This window comes from Setaria italica, chromosome IX (assembly GCF_000263155.2).
Source record: "Setaria italica strain Yugu1 chromosome IX, Setaria_italica_v2.0, whole genome shotgun sequence".
NCBI lineage: Eukaryota > Viridiplantae > Streptophyta > Magnoliopsida > Poales > Poaceae > Setaria > Setaria italica.
Window position 1 is genome coordinate 56701701 of NC_028458.1, and position 19733 is coordinate 56721433.

Consider the following 19733-nt stretch of genomic DNA (forward strand, 5'->3'; position numbering starts at 1 on the left):
GCGGCCGAGAGAGAGAGACCATGCTCTTGAAGTCCTGACGGTTCTGTTTACTATCGTCGCCACGTGCGCCATCGGCGTCAGGTATCCGATGGCACCGCGCCCTGTTCATCACGCAGTGCAGGCACCAGGCAGGATGTGCAAGGCCGATGTGCCATGCATGCATGCGCGTCTATGCGCGTGCCCTTCCTAGTTTGCTGCACCCTTCTTCCCACCGGCTAAAATGGTTCACTTAAGCTTATTCAACCGTCTCACAATAAATCAGCCGTTTCAGCTTTTCAACCGGCTTATGAGTTGAAGCGAACGGGCTCATAGTAGGCAACGCTTTCCATTGATCCATTCATTAATCTACCAGTGATTTTAAAATACAGATGAATTGAATTCATTACAAAATGGACCAATCCATCCGTCCACGAGAGCTAAAGTATAATAGCAGATTGTAAGTAGGCTAAATGCTGAGGTGGAGGAGAGAGGAAAGGAGAGAGAGGAGAAGCAGGTTGTAAACTTACAGCCCGCTTAGACACAAGAACCAAAAAATTTTGTAAGAGAGATAAGTGAGCCTTATATTGATATTTAAGAGCTCACTAGTATATGAGTAGATTAAGAGATAGGCTGCAAAGATACTCACAGCCAACAGCCAGCTGTATTATTAGCCTTTCTAGGAGGATCTTAAATTGTAACTCTCCCCTCCCGTACCAACTACTAACCTTGTCCGGAAAAGAATGTAACTACGGGTTTCGTGCCGTCAAAAGTAGTTCACGTTTGACCAGTGAATACTATTCATATTTATGACTCAAAATTAATTTATTATGAAAATACATTTCATAATTAATCTAATGGTATTTATTTGTTATCTATTTTTTATCTATAATTGATCAAATTTAATATACAAAACCATGACACTGTGCTACGGGGTCGGGGAATATCGCATTGGTGCACACAGCAGGTCGTACCCACCGGAATCACATCACCCCCATCATGGCATGCGTACCAGACGACACGACCTGTGTCCTATCGGAATGATGCAAGTTTCAAAGAGATTCCCCTCGCTTTGGTGAGTGCCCCGCGTCCTCTCTCTGGCTGCATCAGTTAAAAAAGGGGGTCCATCCATGCATAGATTTCACTCCCATCCATCGCCGATGGTTCTCTTCTTGGACTGTGATCATCACATGACCAAAACCAACGTTCTTTCCTTCTTTTGCCTCGCAAGTTCAAACTTCCATCCATCTCGAACATGTAAAAATACGAGACAATCTGGATCACATGATTGCTTTCTAACCTTTTCCACGACCTCCAGAAGAAGCTGTCTACCGTTTCTTCTGAGTCAAGTGTAGGCGCAGTCTCTTACATACACTTTCGAAAAGGCCGAACCACTACAATCTCATCGCTGTCAACAGACCCGTCATCTACCATTAAAAGGAATACCACAATTTCAGTTCCTTGAACAATCTATAAAAACCCAAACAAAAACATCAACGCCGAATCGAAAACTCTTACGGGGTGAGCAGGTCCTACTTGACTACTTGTACGCAAAGAACCTAACCTATGCTTGCAGCTATCTGTCTAGATGCTTAGATCACATATCGATGGTAACTGGGATTCATTTGAACAAATGAGGTGGCCGAGATCACCGGCTCGCAGCATGAGTTCTTGAAGCTGGCACGAGCTCTGAGCGATCATTCGAGGTAGCAGCCCATTGCAAGCGCCAAGGCCAAGCTGCCTATGCTGTTGGACGATCAGGATACGGTCTACGGTGTCGGTGTACGGCCACAAGCTGGCGCAGCGCGCCCTGTTGATGCTGTTGACCTGACGGTGATTTTTTTTTTGTGCTGCCCATACTGGCCGGCCCCACCCACTGACAGCCTTTGCTCGTTTTTGTCCCGTTCCCTTCCCGTGTTGAAAAGCTGCGATCTTTCCACGTTTGGGAGCTGACCCCAGCCGATGAGCAGAAAAGCCGCCTTTTCCCACGGCCGAAATGGCTTTACCGCGTCATGCGTGCATGCCCCCGGGGACTTTCGAGTTTGAGTTTTAGAATTTAGCAGTGAGCAAGGGTTATGTCTGTGGTAAAAATGTGCCAGGTGGTGCAGGCTGCGGCAGCAGCAGGCTTTGGCCTTTGGGTACGGCATGGCATCCGATGCCTGCAGCCAGCTCCAGTACAATCGCTGCATTGTACTCTCTAGTAGTACATGGTATGCGGCGTGTATATGCAGTGTACGCTGGCTGTGTCCATTTTCGTCGAGGTGAAATGTACGTACAAAGTTTTGGTCGTAGAACCTGCACGCGTCAGTGCTTGCACTACAGTTGTACGTGTAGGAATGTACTCTTCTAGCTCGTGGTGAACACGACAGGCTTACGAAGCACACGACGCTTGCCGGTGAGACGTGAAAGGACTGAAAATGCAACCATGGTGGCACGGTCCATGGCCCATGGTGAAAGCCAGATAGAAATAGAGAGAGATGGACGGACGGAACCCTTTCCTTCCGTCTTTCCGCCGCGGATTCGGCCCCCGGACGCTCAAACCGCCAAAACCGAACCTTTCCCGCCAAAACTTGGCGCCAAAAATGCGCGCCGCCGCCAGCCGCCCAGGCCCAGCCGGGCACGTGCGGCGCCGGAAGCTGGGTCAAACGTCCACTCATTCCTCGCGTACCTTCCCCATGATGGCACCCCCGCCGCGGCTGCCCCGACGTGCGGGCCACCCACCTAGTCAGGGTCACGACGGGTAGGACTCTCCGTATCTGTATCTCTGGCCGCGAGCGCCACCTGCGGGCCCGCCTGGACGGAGCCGCCAGTGCGGTGGTCGGGCCCACGCGGCAGGCAGCCGGAGAGCGTGGACAAGCACCGGCGCAGCCGCGCAGGCGAGGGCGACGGAGACGGAGCCCGAGGCGCTCGAGAAGGTAAAAGAAAGGCGCCCCTCTGCGCGGTGGGACCGCAAGCCCCTCCTCGTTTCACGGGTACCTGCAACCTGCTGCCTGTGTCTCTTCAGCATCCGAGGAGGAACAGGTCGCGCCCTACCCTACTGTATCTGTATTTTCTCATGTACTTGACGCGCCCTGTGTCCCCTGTTCCTCCTTGGGAGATACGTACTCCATGTCGAGTGCTCGTATACTCATGCAACAGCCGTCCAATTGCTTGTAAATTTCTCTCGGAAGCAAAACCGTTGCGTACAGCTACAGTCGTATGAGCCGGCAGTGCTGTAGAAGGTGAAAGATGAGGCAGGGAGCTAGGGAGAGTCCGAGAAGCAGGAGTGCCCGTGGCGAGTGCGCTTGGCCGCTTGCCTTTTCTCGTTCCAGGGACCAGTGGATTTGCAGTTTGCACAGCACAGTAGGAGTAGTATAGCAAGATCAGGGGCGCACGCGTCGCGAGGCTCGTGGACCGATCGCCTTGGAGTGCGCAGAGTCCAGGGGCGCTCCCGCCGTACGTGCGCGCCGCGTAAAAACACTTGGAAATTGCCGTGCCCCGCGCGCGCCACGGGCCACCGCGACGGCACCGTATTGCCGGCCAATCACCCGTCCACGCGCGCTGCCGGCTGCCTGCCGCCGCCTCCTCCTTTCGCTTTTCCGATGGATGGAGCTCACCTCGCGTGGCGTCGCCCCATTGCTCGTGCACCTCCAATGGGATCAAGCACGTCGTCATCGGCTCATCGCCGAGCGGCTCGACGATCGCGGACACCGAGAAATTCCTAACGGGCATCGTTGTTCCTTGCCGGTGGAACCGAATCGCTCTGCGGGCATCGGCGAGCAACCACGGTTGATTGGTTGGTCGTCGTCCTGCGGCCTCGCCGGCCCGGCTCGGCGACTGGCGAAGCCTGCGCCGAGGGACGGAGCATCCCGACGTTTTGTTGGTGTTCTGAAAAGGCTGGCTGGCTTGCTCTGGGATTTTCAGCTGCTTCCTTATCGTCGTCTGAAAAGGAATTGATTCGTCCGGCAGGCTGCAGCAAATGACCGGAACGGATGGAGCGATTCAGAGTTTCAGTACGATGGAGGATAATAGTGTAGTGGCATCCTTCAAAGAATCAAGGTACTGTCGTACAGACAACTGAAGAGCACTCGGACAGGAGAATCTTAGAAAAAATGTTTCTTGGGTTGATTTGGTTTTTGGGGCATTGAAAATGGTGATACCACGTCACAGTGCGTCACTGCAAGTTGCGAACAACGCTTGTTAGTAGTGTCAGTGAGACGGTGACACTCGGTCGCTCATCTGAAATTGGCAGACTCGGCTTACCACAGGCTTCTGTACATGGGCTGTGTTAAATAAAAAAGCTGGGCCCTTCGCGGTGGATCGACAAACGCAAATAGGCTCTGGTGGGTTCAATGTATTTCGGAAATCTTGGGCCTCTAATTGGGCTGAGATCAGCGTCAACTCTTAAACCATGAATATTTTCCATTTTTTTTTCAAGTACACGCCCCGTCGGCTTCGCCGGCCGCGCCATCCGCCCAACGGCCAGTCAGGCAGTCACCGCGCGCCGCTCGCGGCCAAACCTCTCGCTCTCGGCTGCCTCCGCCGCTCCGCCCCCGTCTCCCCGCACGACCAAAAACCCCACCGCTACCTCTCCGCCCCTTCCCCACTATGGTCTTCGCCGTGCCGCCGCGATGGGGAGGCTGTGCGGCAGCGGCGGCAGGAGGCCGCCTCCCTTCCTCTCCCCCTCCGCTTCATTCTCGTCGTCGTTGCACTCCAAGCGCTCCCGCCCGTTCCGCCGCCTCCCGTCCCTTCCCAAGCCGCCCCTCGCACCGCCGGCGCCGCATTTCGCCGGGAGGAGGAGGAATAAGGCGCCCGCCCGGCTGTGGATGAGGATGGATCGGTGGGGCGGCTGCGAGGTGTTCATGTGCGACAAGGCCTTCGTCGTGGAGCGCTCCGGCGTGCACACGCGCGAACTCCGCGTCATCGGACCCCTTCTCTCCCGCTACCCCAGCATCCTCGGTGAGTTGATGACTTGATGCTCTCAGATTTTGGATCCGTGCCTTGCACAAAAATAAATAGTGTGGCACAGGTCATTGGTCCATTAATGTGTAATGATAATATGATATCCTCGTTCTAGCATGTCGTGGAGTGTTATTCGTAGAAATATTTTAGCATATCATGAGTCATATTTGTTACTGGTGAGATTAACCTTAGATTTTGCCTGTTTGGCAGCTAGAGAGAAGGCTATGGTAATCAATCTAGAGTTCATAAGAGCTATTGTGACTGCTGATGAAGTCCTGCTGCTGGAACCTCTTGCCCAGGAGGTTATCCCTTTCATCGATAAATTGAGGCACCATTTCCCTTTGAAGAGCATGGTGGTTGATGTTGGTGCCACGCAAGTGGATAATTTGGATGGCAAGCATGCTCAAACTGGTGCCGAGTGTGAGCTTCCATTTGAGTTTCAGGTGTTGGAGCTCGCCCTAGAAGCTGTATGCTCGTCATTTCGTTCCAGCCTATCTGATCTTAATAGGCATGCAGTATTTGTGCTGGATGAATTGACTAAGAATGTGAGCACTAGGAACCTCGAGCGTGTTCGGAGCCTGAAAAGCAATCTCACCTCCCTGCTTGCTGGTGTGCACAAGGTATAGTTAGACATACATATTTTGGTCACTTCTTGAGTTCTTGTATCTTAAATCTGAAGTCTTATGCACGTTTCATTTCAAATTTTTGCAAACGTACCGGTATTGTTCGCTTCATTCCCACTGTGCATGTAGCTTTTGAATTTCTTAAGAATAACATCTGCAGCATGTGTGTCTGCTGTTGATTAGCAGGACACATAACAAGTGCTCCATCTAATAAAATAATTAATGAAGTTTTGGGATGCATGTAGTCAAACTTGCTTAACTTCTGCTGCCTATATCTTTATGAATATTTAGTTTATGCAATAGGCATATGAAAAATGATAATGTGTAGCATTGTCTGAAAAAAGTGTTTTCAAACTGTAATAGTTTATCAGGTTCCATAATTATAGTACATCAACAATTAGCTTTCAAAATTGCACTTTGGAGACTATGCTGATGTTCAAAACATCACTTATCTGCGTTGATGAAATTAGCTATGTTTGAATCTTTGAAGAGGCACAGAAAGACAAAAGTTAATCTATCATTCATATCATACTAGACTTTCTCATACTCCACAAAGCCTTCCAATCTGTTCTTTAATAACTAAAAGACTTTTGTAATAATCCTTATGATGTGTAGAGCCGCTTCCTTTTCATAATATTCGACATTGTTTTCTTAAATTTGCAGGTCAGAGATGAAGTAGAGTATCTTCTGGATCATAATGAAAACATGGCACAGCTACCCCTATCATGGAAGCAAGCAAAAAATCAGCAGGATCAAGCTCTACTGGTTTCTGCTGCAGTAAGTAGCAATTTTCCTTCAAAGACAAGCCTGGCTAGACCAAATCCTATTACCAACCAAGCCATGGGCATTGCTACAAGTGCGCCACTGGACACTGATGCTGGAAACCTAGAGATGTTACTTGAATCCTATTTCATGCAGCTGGATGGAATTCGCAACAGGATTGTGATGGTCTGTTCTTTTCTTTCTCCCAACCTGTACTGCGTTTGCATAGGCATTCCTTGAAACAACAATATACCTCACAATCAGTATCATTTTTGGAAATTTGTGCTTATTCACCATTATATCATCATATCGCCATTATCCAGAAGGTTTTTCTTCTTATTTATTGTGGAGCAAGCTAGTGAAAATGGAAAATCCAGCCAAATTCCTTTGCACTTTCATAGTAAACTGTTGCAGTTTCATTGGACTGATGGAAGCTTAGCATTTTTTTTGGCTAGAGGGCTATACTTCCTATCTTGATCATGCAGATAATTCTTCTTTGGTACATTTAACAGGTTCGAGAATATATTGTTGACACAGAAGACTACATCAACATCCAACTTGACAACCAACGCAATCAACTTATTCAGTTCCATCTGGCCCTGATCATCGTATCCTTTGGCATAGCGATCAACACATTGATAGCTGCATCATTTGCCATGAACCTGCCTCACAATGGTGATGAGAACACTGCTGTAGGTCCTTTTTGGCCATTTGTTGGGGCTACCTCATCTTTCTGCTTGTTGGTCGTAATCGTGTTGTTCACATATGCTTGGAGGAACAGGCTACTTGGCAGTTGAAGACCATACTTAGAGAAACCCTTGGAAGCAGGGCCATTATGTTGGTGACAGCTGGACAGGTATTTCATAATTCCTCCTGACTGGAGATTAGCAATACATTGCTATGGGTATATGATAGTCGAGGACTAAGATCTTGTATGGAATATTTTACATATTGATGCTTTAAATCATAAGAAGAAACCCCCTTTTCTTTTCTTTTCTTTATGGAGATTGCATCGGCATTCATCATGCAATGCATGCTGCCATACCTGTATACTACAAGGATTTTTTTTAATCATTGATAGCCTAGAACCCAATCTTCAGATTTGTCAGAATACAACTGCTATGTGCCGAAAACATTTACTATAATCACGAACAAAGACAAGGATAATAAATTTGCTTTCTCTTACATTATTTTTCTTTATAAGGGGATGCCTCGTGTGATAATAACAAGAGTCGGTTAAATCTCCAAAAACAATCAGAAAGAAGCAAACCCCAAGATATTCTAGCCAAAAGTTAGAAACTGAGCCCAAGCTGCAGGCCGAATGCTGCATGGATTAGAAACAGAGTCATGATGCCACTGCCGAGTAGACCATGTGTAGTCCTAAGCCCTGGGTTCCCCTGGCATTAGAGAAACAAGTTATTCATGCTAGCTATGTAAATCATCAGACATTTTAGACTATTTCCTTGAAAAGATCAGTAGTTTTCGATGAGCCAGATTTGAATTGCGAAAGCAAAATATTGAACTGATGTGATCATTTGATGTATCTTCTCAAGTTACCTCGAATAATTTTGGAAGAATAGACTGAATGGTCAAGAGTGCAAGGCCGATGACTCCAGTTACTGCATGAGGACTGTGAATCCATCGCAGAAAATTCAGATGGCGACCCTTAGCTTCGCAGAAGGAAGATGGTATTCTGAATTCTGAGTTCTAAAAGCAGTACCTTTCAAAGATTGGTTTGTCTGAGGTAAGAAGAGCGGTGACACCGCCTGTAGCGCCGAGGGCGAAGAAGAAGAACATGCCGGCCAGGAGCTTCGGATGGAGATCTTTGGCCTTGGCCTTCTCTTCCTGTATGCAGGTTCCATTCCCGAATTTTAAAAGTGTTCTCAATGGAAGGCAAAAGGCAAAAAAGGTACACTTTTGCTTATGTAAGTGGCCAACTGGCCATATTGGTGAATATTGAATACTACTTACTGGATCATCTGATAGTTTGATCCTGAAGCCGAGGTATGTCCCGTAGCCACCCATTGCAAATAGCACCACAGCCTGAAAAGAAAGAACACAGACTTAGGATAGGATCAGGCAGGTACAGATACAACCAAACCAGCTAGGCTCATCCAGCTCTGTCAGTTCATCTACATCGCTGCTCTGGCAGCCACAGAATTCGATCTCGCAGCATTCTTACAGTAAAGGTTGCTACCGATTTCCAAACTTGTTTGGGAACTTGAAAAACGTGAGACGTGAAGAATGCAACGAAGGGGAACGAAAGACGCAGTACCATGTTGCCTGGGTGGCCCCAGTGCACGAGCCAGCCGGGGAGGTCCAACGTCTTCACCAGCTCCACGAACGGCGCGAACACGGCCGTCACCGGCTCGGCTGTCCACAACAAGGCAAGCGAAACCGCCGGCGAAGAAAGGGCAAAGCCATCAGCACCGGCCACCGAGCGAGCGCGCACTCGCAGAGAACAAACCGAGGCAAAGAACAAGGCTCCGTGCATACCTCCAGGCAGCAGCGCGGCGAGCAGGAGAGGGTAGGGCGCCAGCGAGTAGAGCCGCGTCCCGGCCGGCTGCCGCCGCTCGCCCTCGTAGCTTCTCGCCGAAAGGCCCGGCTGCTTCTGCTGGGTGCTCGCGGCTTGGAGCAGCGTGGCCGGCAATGCCCGGCGGCTGGAAGGAGGTGGCGGCGGGAGCGTCCGCCGGAAGGAGGCGCGCGGCCGCAGGAGAAGCGAGCTCGCCATCGCCGCGGTAGGCACGGCCACCATCCCTCGTGCTGTCGTGCACAACTACCACCTACTGGCTACTCGATCTTTTTTGACTTGGCGTGGCGGTCGTGAGATGCCCGACGACGCGGAGGGATAGACCGATAGAACAAGAGCAGGTGGCGGCGAGAGGAGAGGAGGGAAAAGGCCAAAAGGGGATGTGGGGGATCGTGGCGTGGAGACAGCCCGGCCAAGTGAAGTGAGGCGAGCACACGCGCCAGTGCTTGCGTGGTCCTGTGAGTGCTCTTCGTGAGAACAATAAACCCGATGCTGTCACGAGGGACTTGCAGCGTTAGGACACGCAGCGCAGGCCTCCGCCCCAGCTGCGCGATAAGCTACCATCGGCTCATCTCGAGTCTAGTCGCATTCAACTCCTATCATAAGAACCAGCAAGCAATCAAAACTAAGGCCGTATCTAAATACATGAATTTCACGAGAATAAACTCAGAACAAGAATTTCAGCAAAAGAATCAATGACTAATAGGGAACAATCCCAGTAATTACTCCTTGGTCGCTGGGTACAAGTGTCCCCATTATCATCAGAGTTGTCAACTATCCTCATGATCACAAGCCCTTAGGCGTTTAATCGCCCCCAAAATCAATTTGCCTTGAATAGCAAAACAGGGAAAAACATCGCAAAGAGTAAAAGCTTCTGCTCTAATACAAACCTCTGTATTTTCAATTCTCGGTGTGGAGTTGGCTCTGATGGAAGCATTCCACAAAACAAGTCCAACTCCCAGACGGTTTCCAAAAAGGCTAAAATGGGAGAGCTGTTCTAGGTATTGCTCCAAAGCTTATGTTCTTGGAGACAGTATGTGACGCTTGTACTGTTTTACAGGAGATAAGTCGGACTCATCAAGGCTTGACTGATATGGCCACGCCGAATCTTGAAGGCGAACGCACCACCTTCGGATCATACTCGGCTGAAAGAGTCACGAGGGACTTTGGCCTCCACTCATGCTGACAGAGAAGTCCGACCTTCCCAGAGTTGCTGAATCTCGTCTTAAGTGATGTAGAAGAATCAAGGGCATGGGAGCTCCCAATGGTGAAATAGTTCTCCTTTGTTTTCAGCTTGTGTGTTACCTCAGCCGCCACTGTAGCACCATTGGTCGGATTGAAAAGGTGAATATATGACGCCTTTAAAGTCTCCCCTTTATCAGCTCTATGTACCAAAAATGTGGAAAGATTGGTCAGCCCACAAGTAGAGGTTGCTAAGAAAATATTGTTTGTCTGCCAAACATGCAAAATCTTTCAGGCAAGGAAAAGACCAAAATGACAAACTAGAATAGACATGGATTAACTTTTGTACACTGACCAGAGATTATGTAACTGATTATAACATCAAGAGCAATGCACAAATTTCCATATATGCCTAAACAGAAAGCATAAATTTGTGGAGCTTACAATAGTAAAGAAGCAGAGAAATCCGGTTTGTTGTATCCGATCCCCGAGTTGTACTTGGTAACAGAAGCTGAAGTACTGTCAAATCCAACCTCAGCACCAAAGCTAAGTTCACTCGTGCCAACAGTTGCAGCCAGCTCAACCAAAGGTGCTGATGTCAAACCAATGGTTGAATTCAATGCAAAACGATTGTGAGCGTATTGCAGATCAAGCTGTCAGCCGAAAAAACAGTAAGTATTTGCAATGATAAAAAAAATATTTCACTGAAAATTGGTGGGTTGAAATGCAGATCATTAGCCCACTGATGTAATCAATAAACACAATATGTGAGGCAAATACAGTTCAGTTAAGATTGGACTGCTCATTTTGTATTTCAGTAAAGCTGATGTTTCCTCCTTACTTCAAAAGATACTAACCTTAACAGACTTGTGATCGGGAACCTTGAAGCTGAATGAAGTCTTCAAACCAGTGAGTGCTTCATCAACAGTGACTGTGGTTGACACCTGCAAACAAGAGGACTCCAGTAAGAACACAAGTGAGGATATCTAATGCAGACATGAAGGAAGACCATGGCTAGAGCAAACATGAATATGAAGCAATAAATATTATGAATGCACAAATGCAGCTGGTAGAAATGGCATATTAACCGCATCAGTTTATAACTCAAATTCAGAAATCCACTAGTTCTAAGTTGGCAGATCTTTCTTAGCCTAAAAATGGAAGGAGATCCAGTTTAATACAGGCATCACTTTTAGATGCTTACAACTAGCTAAATTTAACACTATTACCTGCCCACAGAATTTATTAGCAGTGTATGTTTGCTGCTTACATAGCTGATGCATGTATCCCTATAGCATATATGAAGCAAGTGATCTAATATTTCTGATGCCAAGATATGTTTGTCTCATGAAAGATATTTAGTGACAACAATGCCACTATTAGCAGCCCTGATCCAGAAAACAGAGAACCTATGCTACCAAGCTCCGCAAAAGGAATTCAAATGCAGAAAAACAAACAAAGTTTACAAGGACCGTACTTTAGAATCACTATCAATTATGACATCAACAGTGGTTCTACCACTTTTATGCTGTGTCCGTATATCACCAATGAAGTCTTCATTGATCCTCACACCAGTGGCCGTGAGATTCTATGACAAAAACATAGGTTATCAGAAAAATAAACTCAAAGAGTTTTCGGGAGGAACTAAATGAGAAGTATAAGCATTAAACCCTTACCAAACCGGAGCTGCTAGACGTCGACAAAGAAAACTTTTGGTCAAAGTTGTAGTCCTTGTACAAGAGATCTGTAAGTAGGGGAAGTAATAACACATGAAGTTTGCAAGCACAGAAATCTGACAATAAAATGTATATGCATGTGTCATACAATATATGCTGACAGACAGGTCCAGATGTACATTTACGCCATTCTATAGAAGAGATAGATAAGCCATTCACATTCACAAAGAATTGGGCTTCTGTTTCTCTGCCCATAACCTATCCATGCAGATCACAGCGACTAGATAATGGTCCGTTCTCTATGAAGCTACACAAGAATCCTCGTGATGGTTGTATGAATCCTTAGCACCTAAAACCAATTAACAAGCCATTCTATTAAAACCACCCCATGCATATCGAACAGAAATGCTACATTCTTAGAGAGAGAGAAAAACTGCATTCTAATAACAAGCCACAACACGAATTATCAAGCCAAGTATCACACCAGAAATTGTCTGCCAAAATGCATAGAATGGCATGAAGCGCATCAACTGAAAACTAAGATCTGAAGGACTTTTTGAGAACCTTTTGCTCTCTTCCCGATGTTGCCGAACGGAACTGGGCCTTTGCTCATCTTCCTGAACTTAGTAAGGTACCAGTGACCTGAAAATAAGTGCACATTAATACCATGATCAGTCAACAGAGCAAGAGGAGGCTGGATTAACTGGCTACAGCCTCTAAACAGGCAGAAATTAGTCTTCCGACACAAGAGTTTTTTTGGTAAAAACAAACAGCTGCTCCCGCTTGAAACAATCAATGGTTTTCAGTCAGAACAAACATCTACATCATCACCAGAGGCGAACATGACGCGGGGGCAGCGGGTTCAGTTGAAGAACCTCCAAATTATCTGGAAAACAAACTGCACCCGCACCTAAATTTGGTGCTAACAACTCCTACGGAGTCAACTAATGCTGATTCCGGGGACGCACACAGGATGGATTATAATGCACTAGATTAGTAGCGCGCCACGCAATCGTTATCGACGAAGTAGCGCAACACTTGGCACACAAATCTACAGGTAACTCAATGGGGGAAGAGGAAGCTCCAGATTCGCTCGAGAAGAAAAAACCAAACTCTCACCAGAACAAAGGATTCCGTGTCAATCCACCGAGGCAGAGATAGGCTTGCCACTTACCAACAGGAGAAAACCGATCCGCGTCCAGATGTATCTCCACAACACGAGACCTAGAGAGACGAGGGGTGGCGGCGGCGGAGCGAGGATCCGGCGGAGAGGTGGGAGAAGAGTAGAGGGAGGGGACCGGCGGCGCGGTGCTTGCTTGGCTGCAGTGGGAGAGGCAGAGTCCTAGGTTTGGAATCCCGCACCGCACCGGCAAGGCAACGCACGCTGAGTCCGGGGCTTGGCCCACGACGGCCCACATGCGGCCACGCCTCCGGATCCTGGATTCCCTCTCTCTTTCGCTGTTTCCTTTCACTTTCGTCTCCAAGATCCTCGCCGGATGCATCTAGAAGAAAGATTCTCCCCAGGTAGAAACGTTAAATTTGAATATTGTTTTAAGGGTCGAATTCAAGCGAAAAAATTTGGTGATCACACGGGATGGAACACAGAAATGGTACGCACAGGTCAGGTGGAGTCGCCGACTGTTGGGCCCCACAGCTCTAACACCGAAAACGAGAACGACAGGGTCATATTCAACTGTTTATGAATTATCATCCTTCATCGTCAACAGAATCACAAGATATAGTAACAGACAGAAGCCGTGATTTACTAAATTGTTTTACAGTGCCTAAAACGATCACAAATCATAGTAACGAACTAACGAACACAGAAGCGACGATTTACAGAATTGTTTTGCACGACCGCACGAGAACATCAGAAACTCAGAAAGTGATTTTTGCTGCTCCAAGAAAGTTGCCTCGTCGAAACACTAATCAGAACTCACATCGATAACCCAATTAATCATCTTATATTGGTACCTGAGTTTCATATACAAGGTGAAAAGGATATGGACATCAATTAGCAGTATAACAATTGCAGCCAATGCTTCAATATGCCATAAAAGTGTACATAAAATGTTACAAATTGCCTGTAAAGCCTGATTTGAACTTCAAATGATCATGCCATATTTTACCTGTCACAAATTATTCACAGTAGCAAAAATTGCCTCTTGTATCCAAACCAAATAAATTTATCTCTTCTAGGCACTATCGATTATAATAGGAAACTTATGAGAGAGAGAGGATGACAAGCATGACATATTTCTTCTGGTCACAGGAGCTTAGATTATATTAAGGGTCCATTTGGTAGGGTTTATTGGACAGCTTCTTTGACGGCTTCTGGAGAAGTTGTACCAAACGCCCTACCAAAAAACGGCTTAGCCCGCGAAGCACCCACAAGCCCGTGTGCATTTTGCACTAGCGAGGCGAAGCCGGAATTTTTGGCTCCCCACGGCTTCCTCACCTTCCGCGCAGGACTGGGTACGAAATTGCCCCTGGACGTCGCAGTTATTATAGGCAAATTGCCACCACCCCGGCCTCATCCCTTTCCGAACCACACGTCTCTCTCCAGGCCTTGATTCCTCTCTCCCTCTCCTCACTGTCAGTGACGGCGGCAGAAAAATGGAGGACGAGGCAGCGGAGGCACTGGCCGGAAGAGGACCCCCGGTGGCTGGAAGGGGCGGATCCGGTGGTGGTCTCGAAGATGCGGTCGGCGGTGTGAGTGGCGGCACTCCATCCCTGTTCGTGTGGCATGGAGGCCTGCCAACGGGTCCCTTGGGCACGCTGCTGGTCGCCGGCGGAGTGGCCTCAGGCATGGGCGCGGGTGCATGGCTCGGCATCCCCGGCGCGGCTGGAGCCGCAACCACCGGGGGTGCGGACGGCGCGACCCAGACCGGCCACGTTGCTGGGTCGTGGGTTAGCGCCCCAGCAACGGTGGGCCTGGCCACCGGCGCCTGGCCCGGAGGATGGTTGGAGTGGTGGGTCGGAGCAGCGGCGGTGGCTCTAGGGCTGGATTGGAACCGTGCCGGCGTTAGTGGAGTGTCGACGCCGACCACCTATGTGACGGCTTCACAGGAGGTTGGAGGCGACGAACAGGGTGATGAATGGCTGCCGGTTTGGGCCAACTTTGGTTCGGATCAGGGCTCCTCAGCTCGCCGGCAAGGTGGCCGTGCACCTAGGCCGCCACCGGTGGCTGGGACAGCTCCTGCTCCTGCATCTGTGGATGTCGACCTCACCAATCCAAGGTATGACCTTGCTTGTAGCATGAATGTACCAATGAAATGGACTGAAATGTGGCATATTAGCAGATGGTTGATGGAATGGTAGCTGAACATATTTGACTGAAATATGTCATATTAGCTCACTGGTTTTGATGGAATTGTAGTTGAATGTTTGCATTCTAGGCAGTGAATGGTAGTTGAATCACAGACATGAGCCAAGTTGAGCAAGTAGGCTGGCTTTGATAGGTGACAAGTGCTTTATTGTTTCCTAACATTTGGGCGTGTTCACTTATACATCTATTGGGCAGTTCGGGTCTATGCATTACACTAATGTGCTCTTTCATGCACTTCGACATGATCACGACACATTTCCGCACCCCCTCAGGGTATGTTGGATGACCTATGTTTATCTTTTTTCTCATGTTTGTACAGAAATGCATGTCTCCCACAACCTTCATTTTTACATGTGTATTTAGGAAAATATTATTTTACATGTGTATTTAGGAAAATATTATATGGTTGATGTCGAGCACCCAAATAGACCTGGATACTTGGCACCATACAAGGATGAAAGGTATCATGTGCCAAATTGGAGGAGAGGTCCTGCTCCAAATGTTGAGCAAGAGCATTTTAATCATTTGCATTCAAGTATTCGCAATGTGGTAGAGCGCTCTTTTGGTGTGTGGAAAATGAAGTGGAGAATCCTTCTCTTGTCGAGTTACCCAATGGAGAAGCAAAAGATGATCGTTGCTGCAACCATGTGTCTCCATAACTTCATTCATGAGAACCATGCACAAGACAAGAATTTCCACAAATGCGATCGGAATCCCGATTATATGCCCACTATACCTTCAAGATATAGAAAGCATTATATTTCTCAAGATGCTGGAGATACATCCAATTAGAAGGATGATAGGAGCATGGATAAATTCCGAGATAACCTTGCTACGTCAATCTTCCTTTCTAGATCATGTATCTTGTATGTATGGGGGACAATGCAATGGGACATGTCTGTTAGCTTGAATGGGACATGACAGTTAGCTTGTACGGGACAATGCAATGGACGGATTATGTCTATTTTTGTTACTATTAGTTTGTATGGGACAATGCAATGGGACATGTCAGTTAGCTTGTAAGGAGCATGTCAGTTATTACTTTGGTTGCCTAATTATTGCTTAAACAACAATCCCTTTAATTTATTTTTAAATTTGTAATGAACTCAAATTAGAAAGTAATGTTAAACATTCAATAATTAATCCACAAACAATCCACACAACCACATTTAACCTCTCGAAGGAGAAGCCGTTTTGCCACAGCTTCAGCTCTACCAGATAAGCTGCTTCACCAAAGCAGCCACAACCGCAACCCAAAGCAGCCACAGCCGCAGCCCTACCAAACGAGCCCTAAAAGAATCAAGATGACCGCATCGTGTAGAATAATTTGAAGTATGTTTAGATAGACCAGGTTCATGATCAAAATTGCATGTGCCTGTCACCTCTGACAAAGAAAAAGACAGATAATCTACATAGCTGTACAGTAAGAATGAGCGACTGTGGTACACTAGGGACATCATCAAGTGATAAAAGATGTCACTGTAATAAAACAAAAGAGTGTATTGATCTTGAGTTTTTTCTTCAGGATTGATACATATTCCAATCCAGGTCAGGTTGTGAAAAAACTTCATAATCCGTGGGACCATCTACAAAGCTATTAACTGTCTGCATCCCTTCTAACAAAGATGGCTGGAAGCTATCACTTCTAGAAGGCAGCAGCTTATAGAACACTAGCATCCCAAGAGTACATATAGCCTGTAGCTTCATGGAATCACCCTGAACGGCAAAGAAGAGCAGCATTGCAGCAAGGAAGAAGATCACACAGAATTGCATGATGCACAGCACTCTGTCCATCAGCTTCCCATCATTCCCTGCTGGAAATCCTCTAACTCTGTACACAAACAAGAAATTGTACTTGTCCACAAGATATCGGTAGCCAAAGTATGCTGCACCCACAGGAACCACGAGCGGAGCAAACAGGGAGTAGATCATTGTGAGTGCAAATATTGTAATGTCAAAAGCATAGTACTGTGCAAAGTCAAATTTCTGCTTTGGCATGTGGAAGCTCCTGTTTAATGGGTATAGAGAAAGATCATGCCCCTCGATACTATCCAGAAGGCCACTGTCTTCTCGCTCAGGCATCAGAGGTGCTGTCAAATTATTACTTTCTTCACCATTCTGCATCATTAGATAGTCCTCATTTTCTTCAGGGACCAACTGGACCATGTCATTCTTTCTAAATTTCTTCATTATATGCTTTATCCAAGGGATTGGTGCCAACAGATCAAAAGATATTCCCAGAAAGGTACACGTGATCAAGAATGCCAGGGATGAAAGTGATGATCTTGATAAAAATGACGGGCTTAAGTAGTGTTCGATCTGCTTGCAATCTGGACCATCCAAGTAGCATCGCCCCATGCTAAGGATCCAACTTTCAAGTGACGATTCCACCAGGGCACGCAACAGGATCAGATTAACAAGGAAGAAGCAAACCATCTTGAGCAATGCAGCCCTCTGCTCCCCTGACACCGTCAGATGGCACTCAAACTTGGAAAAGTATGACAACACAGATGGGATGATGATATACATGCTCACAAAGATGAGAACATTGGGAAGAAACTGAAAGATTATGGTCCAGAACCAGCTTGAGCCTTCAAGCCAGGCAAGCCATGATTTGGCATGATCCATAGCCTCCACATTGATGATCCGTGCCGCGCTTTGCATCCCGCTGATGATTGCCAAGGGTGAACTGAAGAACAATAGCATTAAAAGTAGGCAGGTGTTAACTGCAATCCTCCTCAATCTCGAAGACATCTTGCTAAGACCTAGATGATTCCAGTAAATATCTGAAGCCGGCGGTGCTCTCTCCACCTTCCACCGACTTCTCTCGAGCTGGAGCTCCATCACAGGGAAAAACCTGCCGATCGGGGTCTTCTTCCTCTCAAGCTTAAAATCCCTTACAGCCTTGTTTGCGGTGTAGACATCCTTAAACACCACAAAAGCTACGCCAGCGCCAGGGGCACGCCCTTCCTTATAATCCGATAGCTTGCTTCCAAGCACAAGTTTCTTAGTCTGCAATTTCCTCAACCTTTCCTCATCAGTAAAACCTAGCCTCTCCGATGCCATCACCCACAGCTCTTTGCACCTTCTCACAAACCGATGCTCCTCTGATTGAGCTGCTTCGGCGTGTGCAAAGTCATCAAACAGGTCACGAGCGCCCAACTTTGCCTCCAGCCAAGAGATTTTGTTCCGGACCTTACCCAATTCCTGGACGAGGTATTCCAACGTGCAGAGATCAAATGGCACGATAACACGGTAAACTTTGCCAGGGTACTTGTGCTCGAAGTAGTCCTTGAGCGGGGTCCTGTCTGCAGCCAACGTCTTGGGGATGCCCTGGATCATTATGGTGAAGACGGCCACGGAGCTGGAATTGGGGTCGCTGGGGTTGCCGTTGCCGTCGCGGAAGCGTGTGATGCGGAGCGCGTCCTCCATCCGGGAGATGCCGAGGTGGGCGATGGCGACGACGGCGGCGGTGAGGAGGAGGTGGAGCCAGAGGAGCGGTGAAGACTTGGGGATGTGCGAGATGGTCGTGGTGGCGAATTGGTCGATGATGGCGGCGTCCCCCGCAAGGAGGTTGAGCGGGAGGGCCGCCACGACGGCCGCACCGGCGACGGCGGCGAGGATAAGGAAGGAGGCGCGCTCGAAGAGGAGGAACTGGGCGGCGTCGGCGCCGCAGTGGAGCGCGATCTGCGGCGCTGTGGCGTGGTAGACGGCGAGGAGCTTGGCGGCGAGCGCGGATGGCCCCGGGATGCGGCGGTGGTCGAAGCGGAGCTTGACGAGGAGGAACAGGAGCACGCAGGAGGCGGCCCCCACGGCGGAGATGTTGATGAGGTACTGGATGCTACCGTACCACGCCTCCGGGTCCCCACCCCCGCCGGCGTCCGGCGGCGCCGCGGCCGGGACCATCGGGGGCGACGCCGGGGTGGCAAACCCTAGATTCCGGTGGAGACGGAGTCCGACCGCGAAATATTCCGTTCGCCGATGAGATGCCTTGCCGCCGCTCGTGGCCCTGGTCGTGGGGGGTGCGTGCGGAACGGGTGGCGGATCGGGTCCCGGCTGGCTAGATCACGGGACGGGACGGGGGCGGTGAACGAGCCGTGTCGCCGTGCGCTGCCCGTCGAGGTGCGTGACGCTGAAGGTGGGAACACCGCGTCGGGTGGAGATCTATTTTCTCGAAGAATTTTTTTAGCATGTGTCGCGTGGGAGTAGAGTATGCCTCGTGTTTTTTTTGAAGATAGTATTCCTCGTGGTTAAGGGACCTGCAAAACTTGCTCGTGGGTGATTGAGTCATAGTAAATTTGTAAGCTTCGTAACCTTTTTATTAAGGATCTATATTGATATACGTCAATTACCCCGTAGGACACTCGTGCCACAAAAGATTTTAGATGATATGGAGATAAGAATGGTGAGAAGATGAGATCATTATTTTGCAAATCAACGGTCTTATGAACCACTCTGTCCTATCTGAAATATGAGTTTATCTAGATTTGACATAAATAAACTATTTTTAAATTTTATACACATATTAAAAAATTATATAGGTTGACCAATTCGCAGATCTTCTACGAAATCTTTTCATATACAACTCTTTACTCTTTTTAATCAAGATAATAAGTCTTTATAAATATTGTTAGTCAAAGTTCGAGAGATGCAACTGTGTTTTATTTATGGCATTTCCCTGTCACGGATATGATCCAAATGTTTTATTCTACCGT

The 19733-nt window shown here is 47.9% G+C and overlaps 5 protein-coding genes across 6 annotated transcripts; 2 read left to right on the forward strand and 3 right to left on the reverse strand.

Moving 5' to 3' along the window:
* Nucleotides 1–4308: 4308 nt before the first annotated feature.
* On the forward strand, nucleotides 4309–7303 carry LOC101756231 (putative magnesium transporter MRS2-H). 2 transcript variants are annotated; one of them, XM_022823313.1, is made up of 5 exons: nucleotides 4309–4914; nucleotides 5128–5537; nucleotides 6204–6488; nucleotides 6815–6994; nucleotides 7084–7303. In XM_022823313.1, exons 1-5 carry the CDS (start codon nucleotides 4587–4589, stop codon nucleotides 7177–7179), a joined length of 1299 nt encoding a protein of 432 aa, XP_022679048.1. In that variant the 5' UTR covers nucleotides 4309–4586; the 3' UTR covers nucleotides 7180–7303. The 2 variants fall into 2 exon arrangements, with proteins under 2 accessions (XP_022679048.1, XP_004985784.2); XM_004985727.3 differs by having other exon boundaries at nucleotides 6815–7303.
* A 141-nt stretch (nucleotides 7304–7444) lies between these two features.
* LOC101755008 lies at nucleotides 7445–9238 on the reverse strand. Its single transcript, XM_004985726.4, has 6 exons — nucleotides 8799–9238; nucleotides 8578–8675; nucleotides 8274–8345; nucleotides 8023–8147; nucleotides 7860–7932; nucleotides 7445–7699 (listed from the first exon to the last, which is right to left on the reverse strand). The coding sequence occupies exons 1-6, from the start codon at nucleotides 9055–9057 to the stop codon at nucleotides 7595–7597; spliced, it is 732 nt and encodes a 243-aa protein (XP_004985783.1). The 5' UTR covers nucleotides 9058–9238; the 3' UTR covers nucleotides 7445–7594.
* Nucleotides 9239–9510: 272 nt separating this feature from the next.
* Nucleotides 9511–13123, reverse strand: LOC101756629 (mitochondrial outer membrane protein porin 6). Its single transcript, XM_004985728.2, has 7 exons — nucleotides 12865–13123; nucleotides 12255–12332; nucleotides 11691–11758; nucleotides 11492–11602; nucleotides 10872–10958; nucleotides 10459–10667; nucleotides 9511–10216 (listed from the first exon to the last, which is right to left on the reverse strand). The coding sequence occupies exons 1-7, from the start codon at nucleotides 13106–13108 to the stop codon at nucleotides 9910–9912; spliced, it is 1104 nt and encodes a 367-aa protein (XP_004985785.1). The 5' UTR covers nucleotides 13109–13123; the 3' UTR covers nucleotides 9511–9909.
* A 1183-nt stretch (nucleotides 13124–14306) lies between these two features.
* Nucleotides 14307–15095, forward strand: LOC101762587 (PE-PGRS family protein PE_PGRS16-like). Its single transcript, XM_004987129.1, has 2 exons — nucleotides 14307–14929; nucleotides 15089–15095. Exons 1-2 carry the CDS (start codon nucleotides 14307–14309, stop codon nucleotides 15093–15095), a joined length of 630 nt encoding a protein of 209 aa, XP_004987186.1.
* A 1239-nt stretch (nucleotides 15096–16334) lies between these two features.
* On the reverse strand, nucleotides 16335–19127 carry LOC101757045 (CSC1-like protein At4g35870). The gene has a single exon (XM_004985729.4). It carries the CDS (start codon nucleotides 18922–18924, stop codon nucleotides 16540–16542), a length of 2385 nt encoding a protein of 794 aa, XP_004985786.1. The 5' UTR covers nucleotides 18925–19127; the 3' UTR covers nucleotides 16335–16539.
* Nucleotides 19128–19733: the final 606 nt, after the last annotated feature.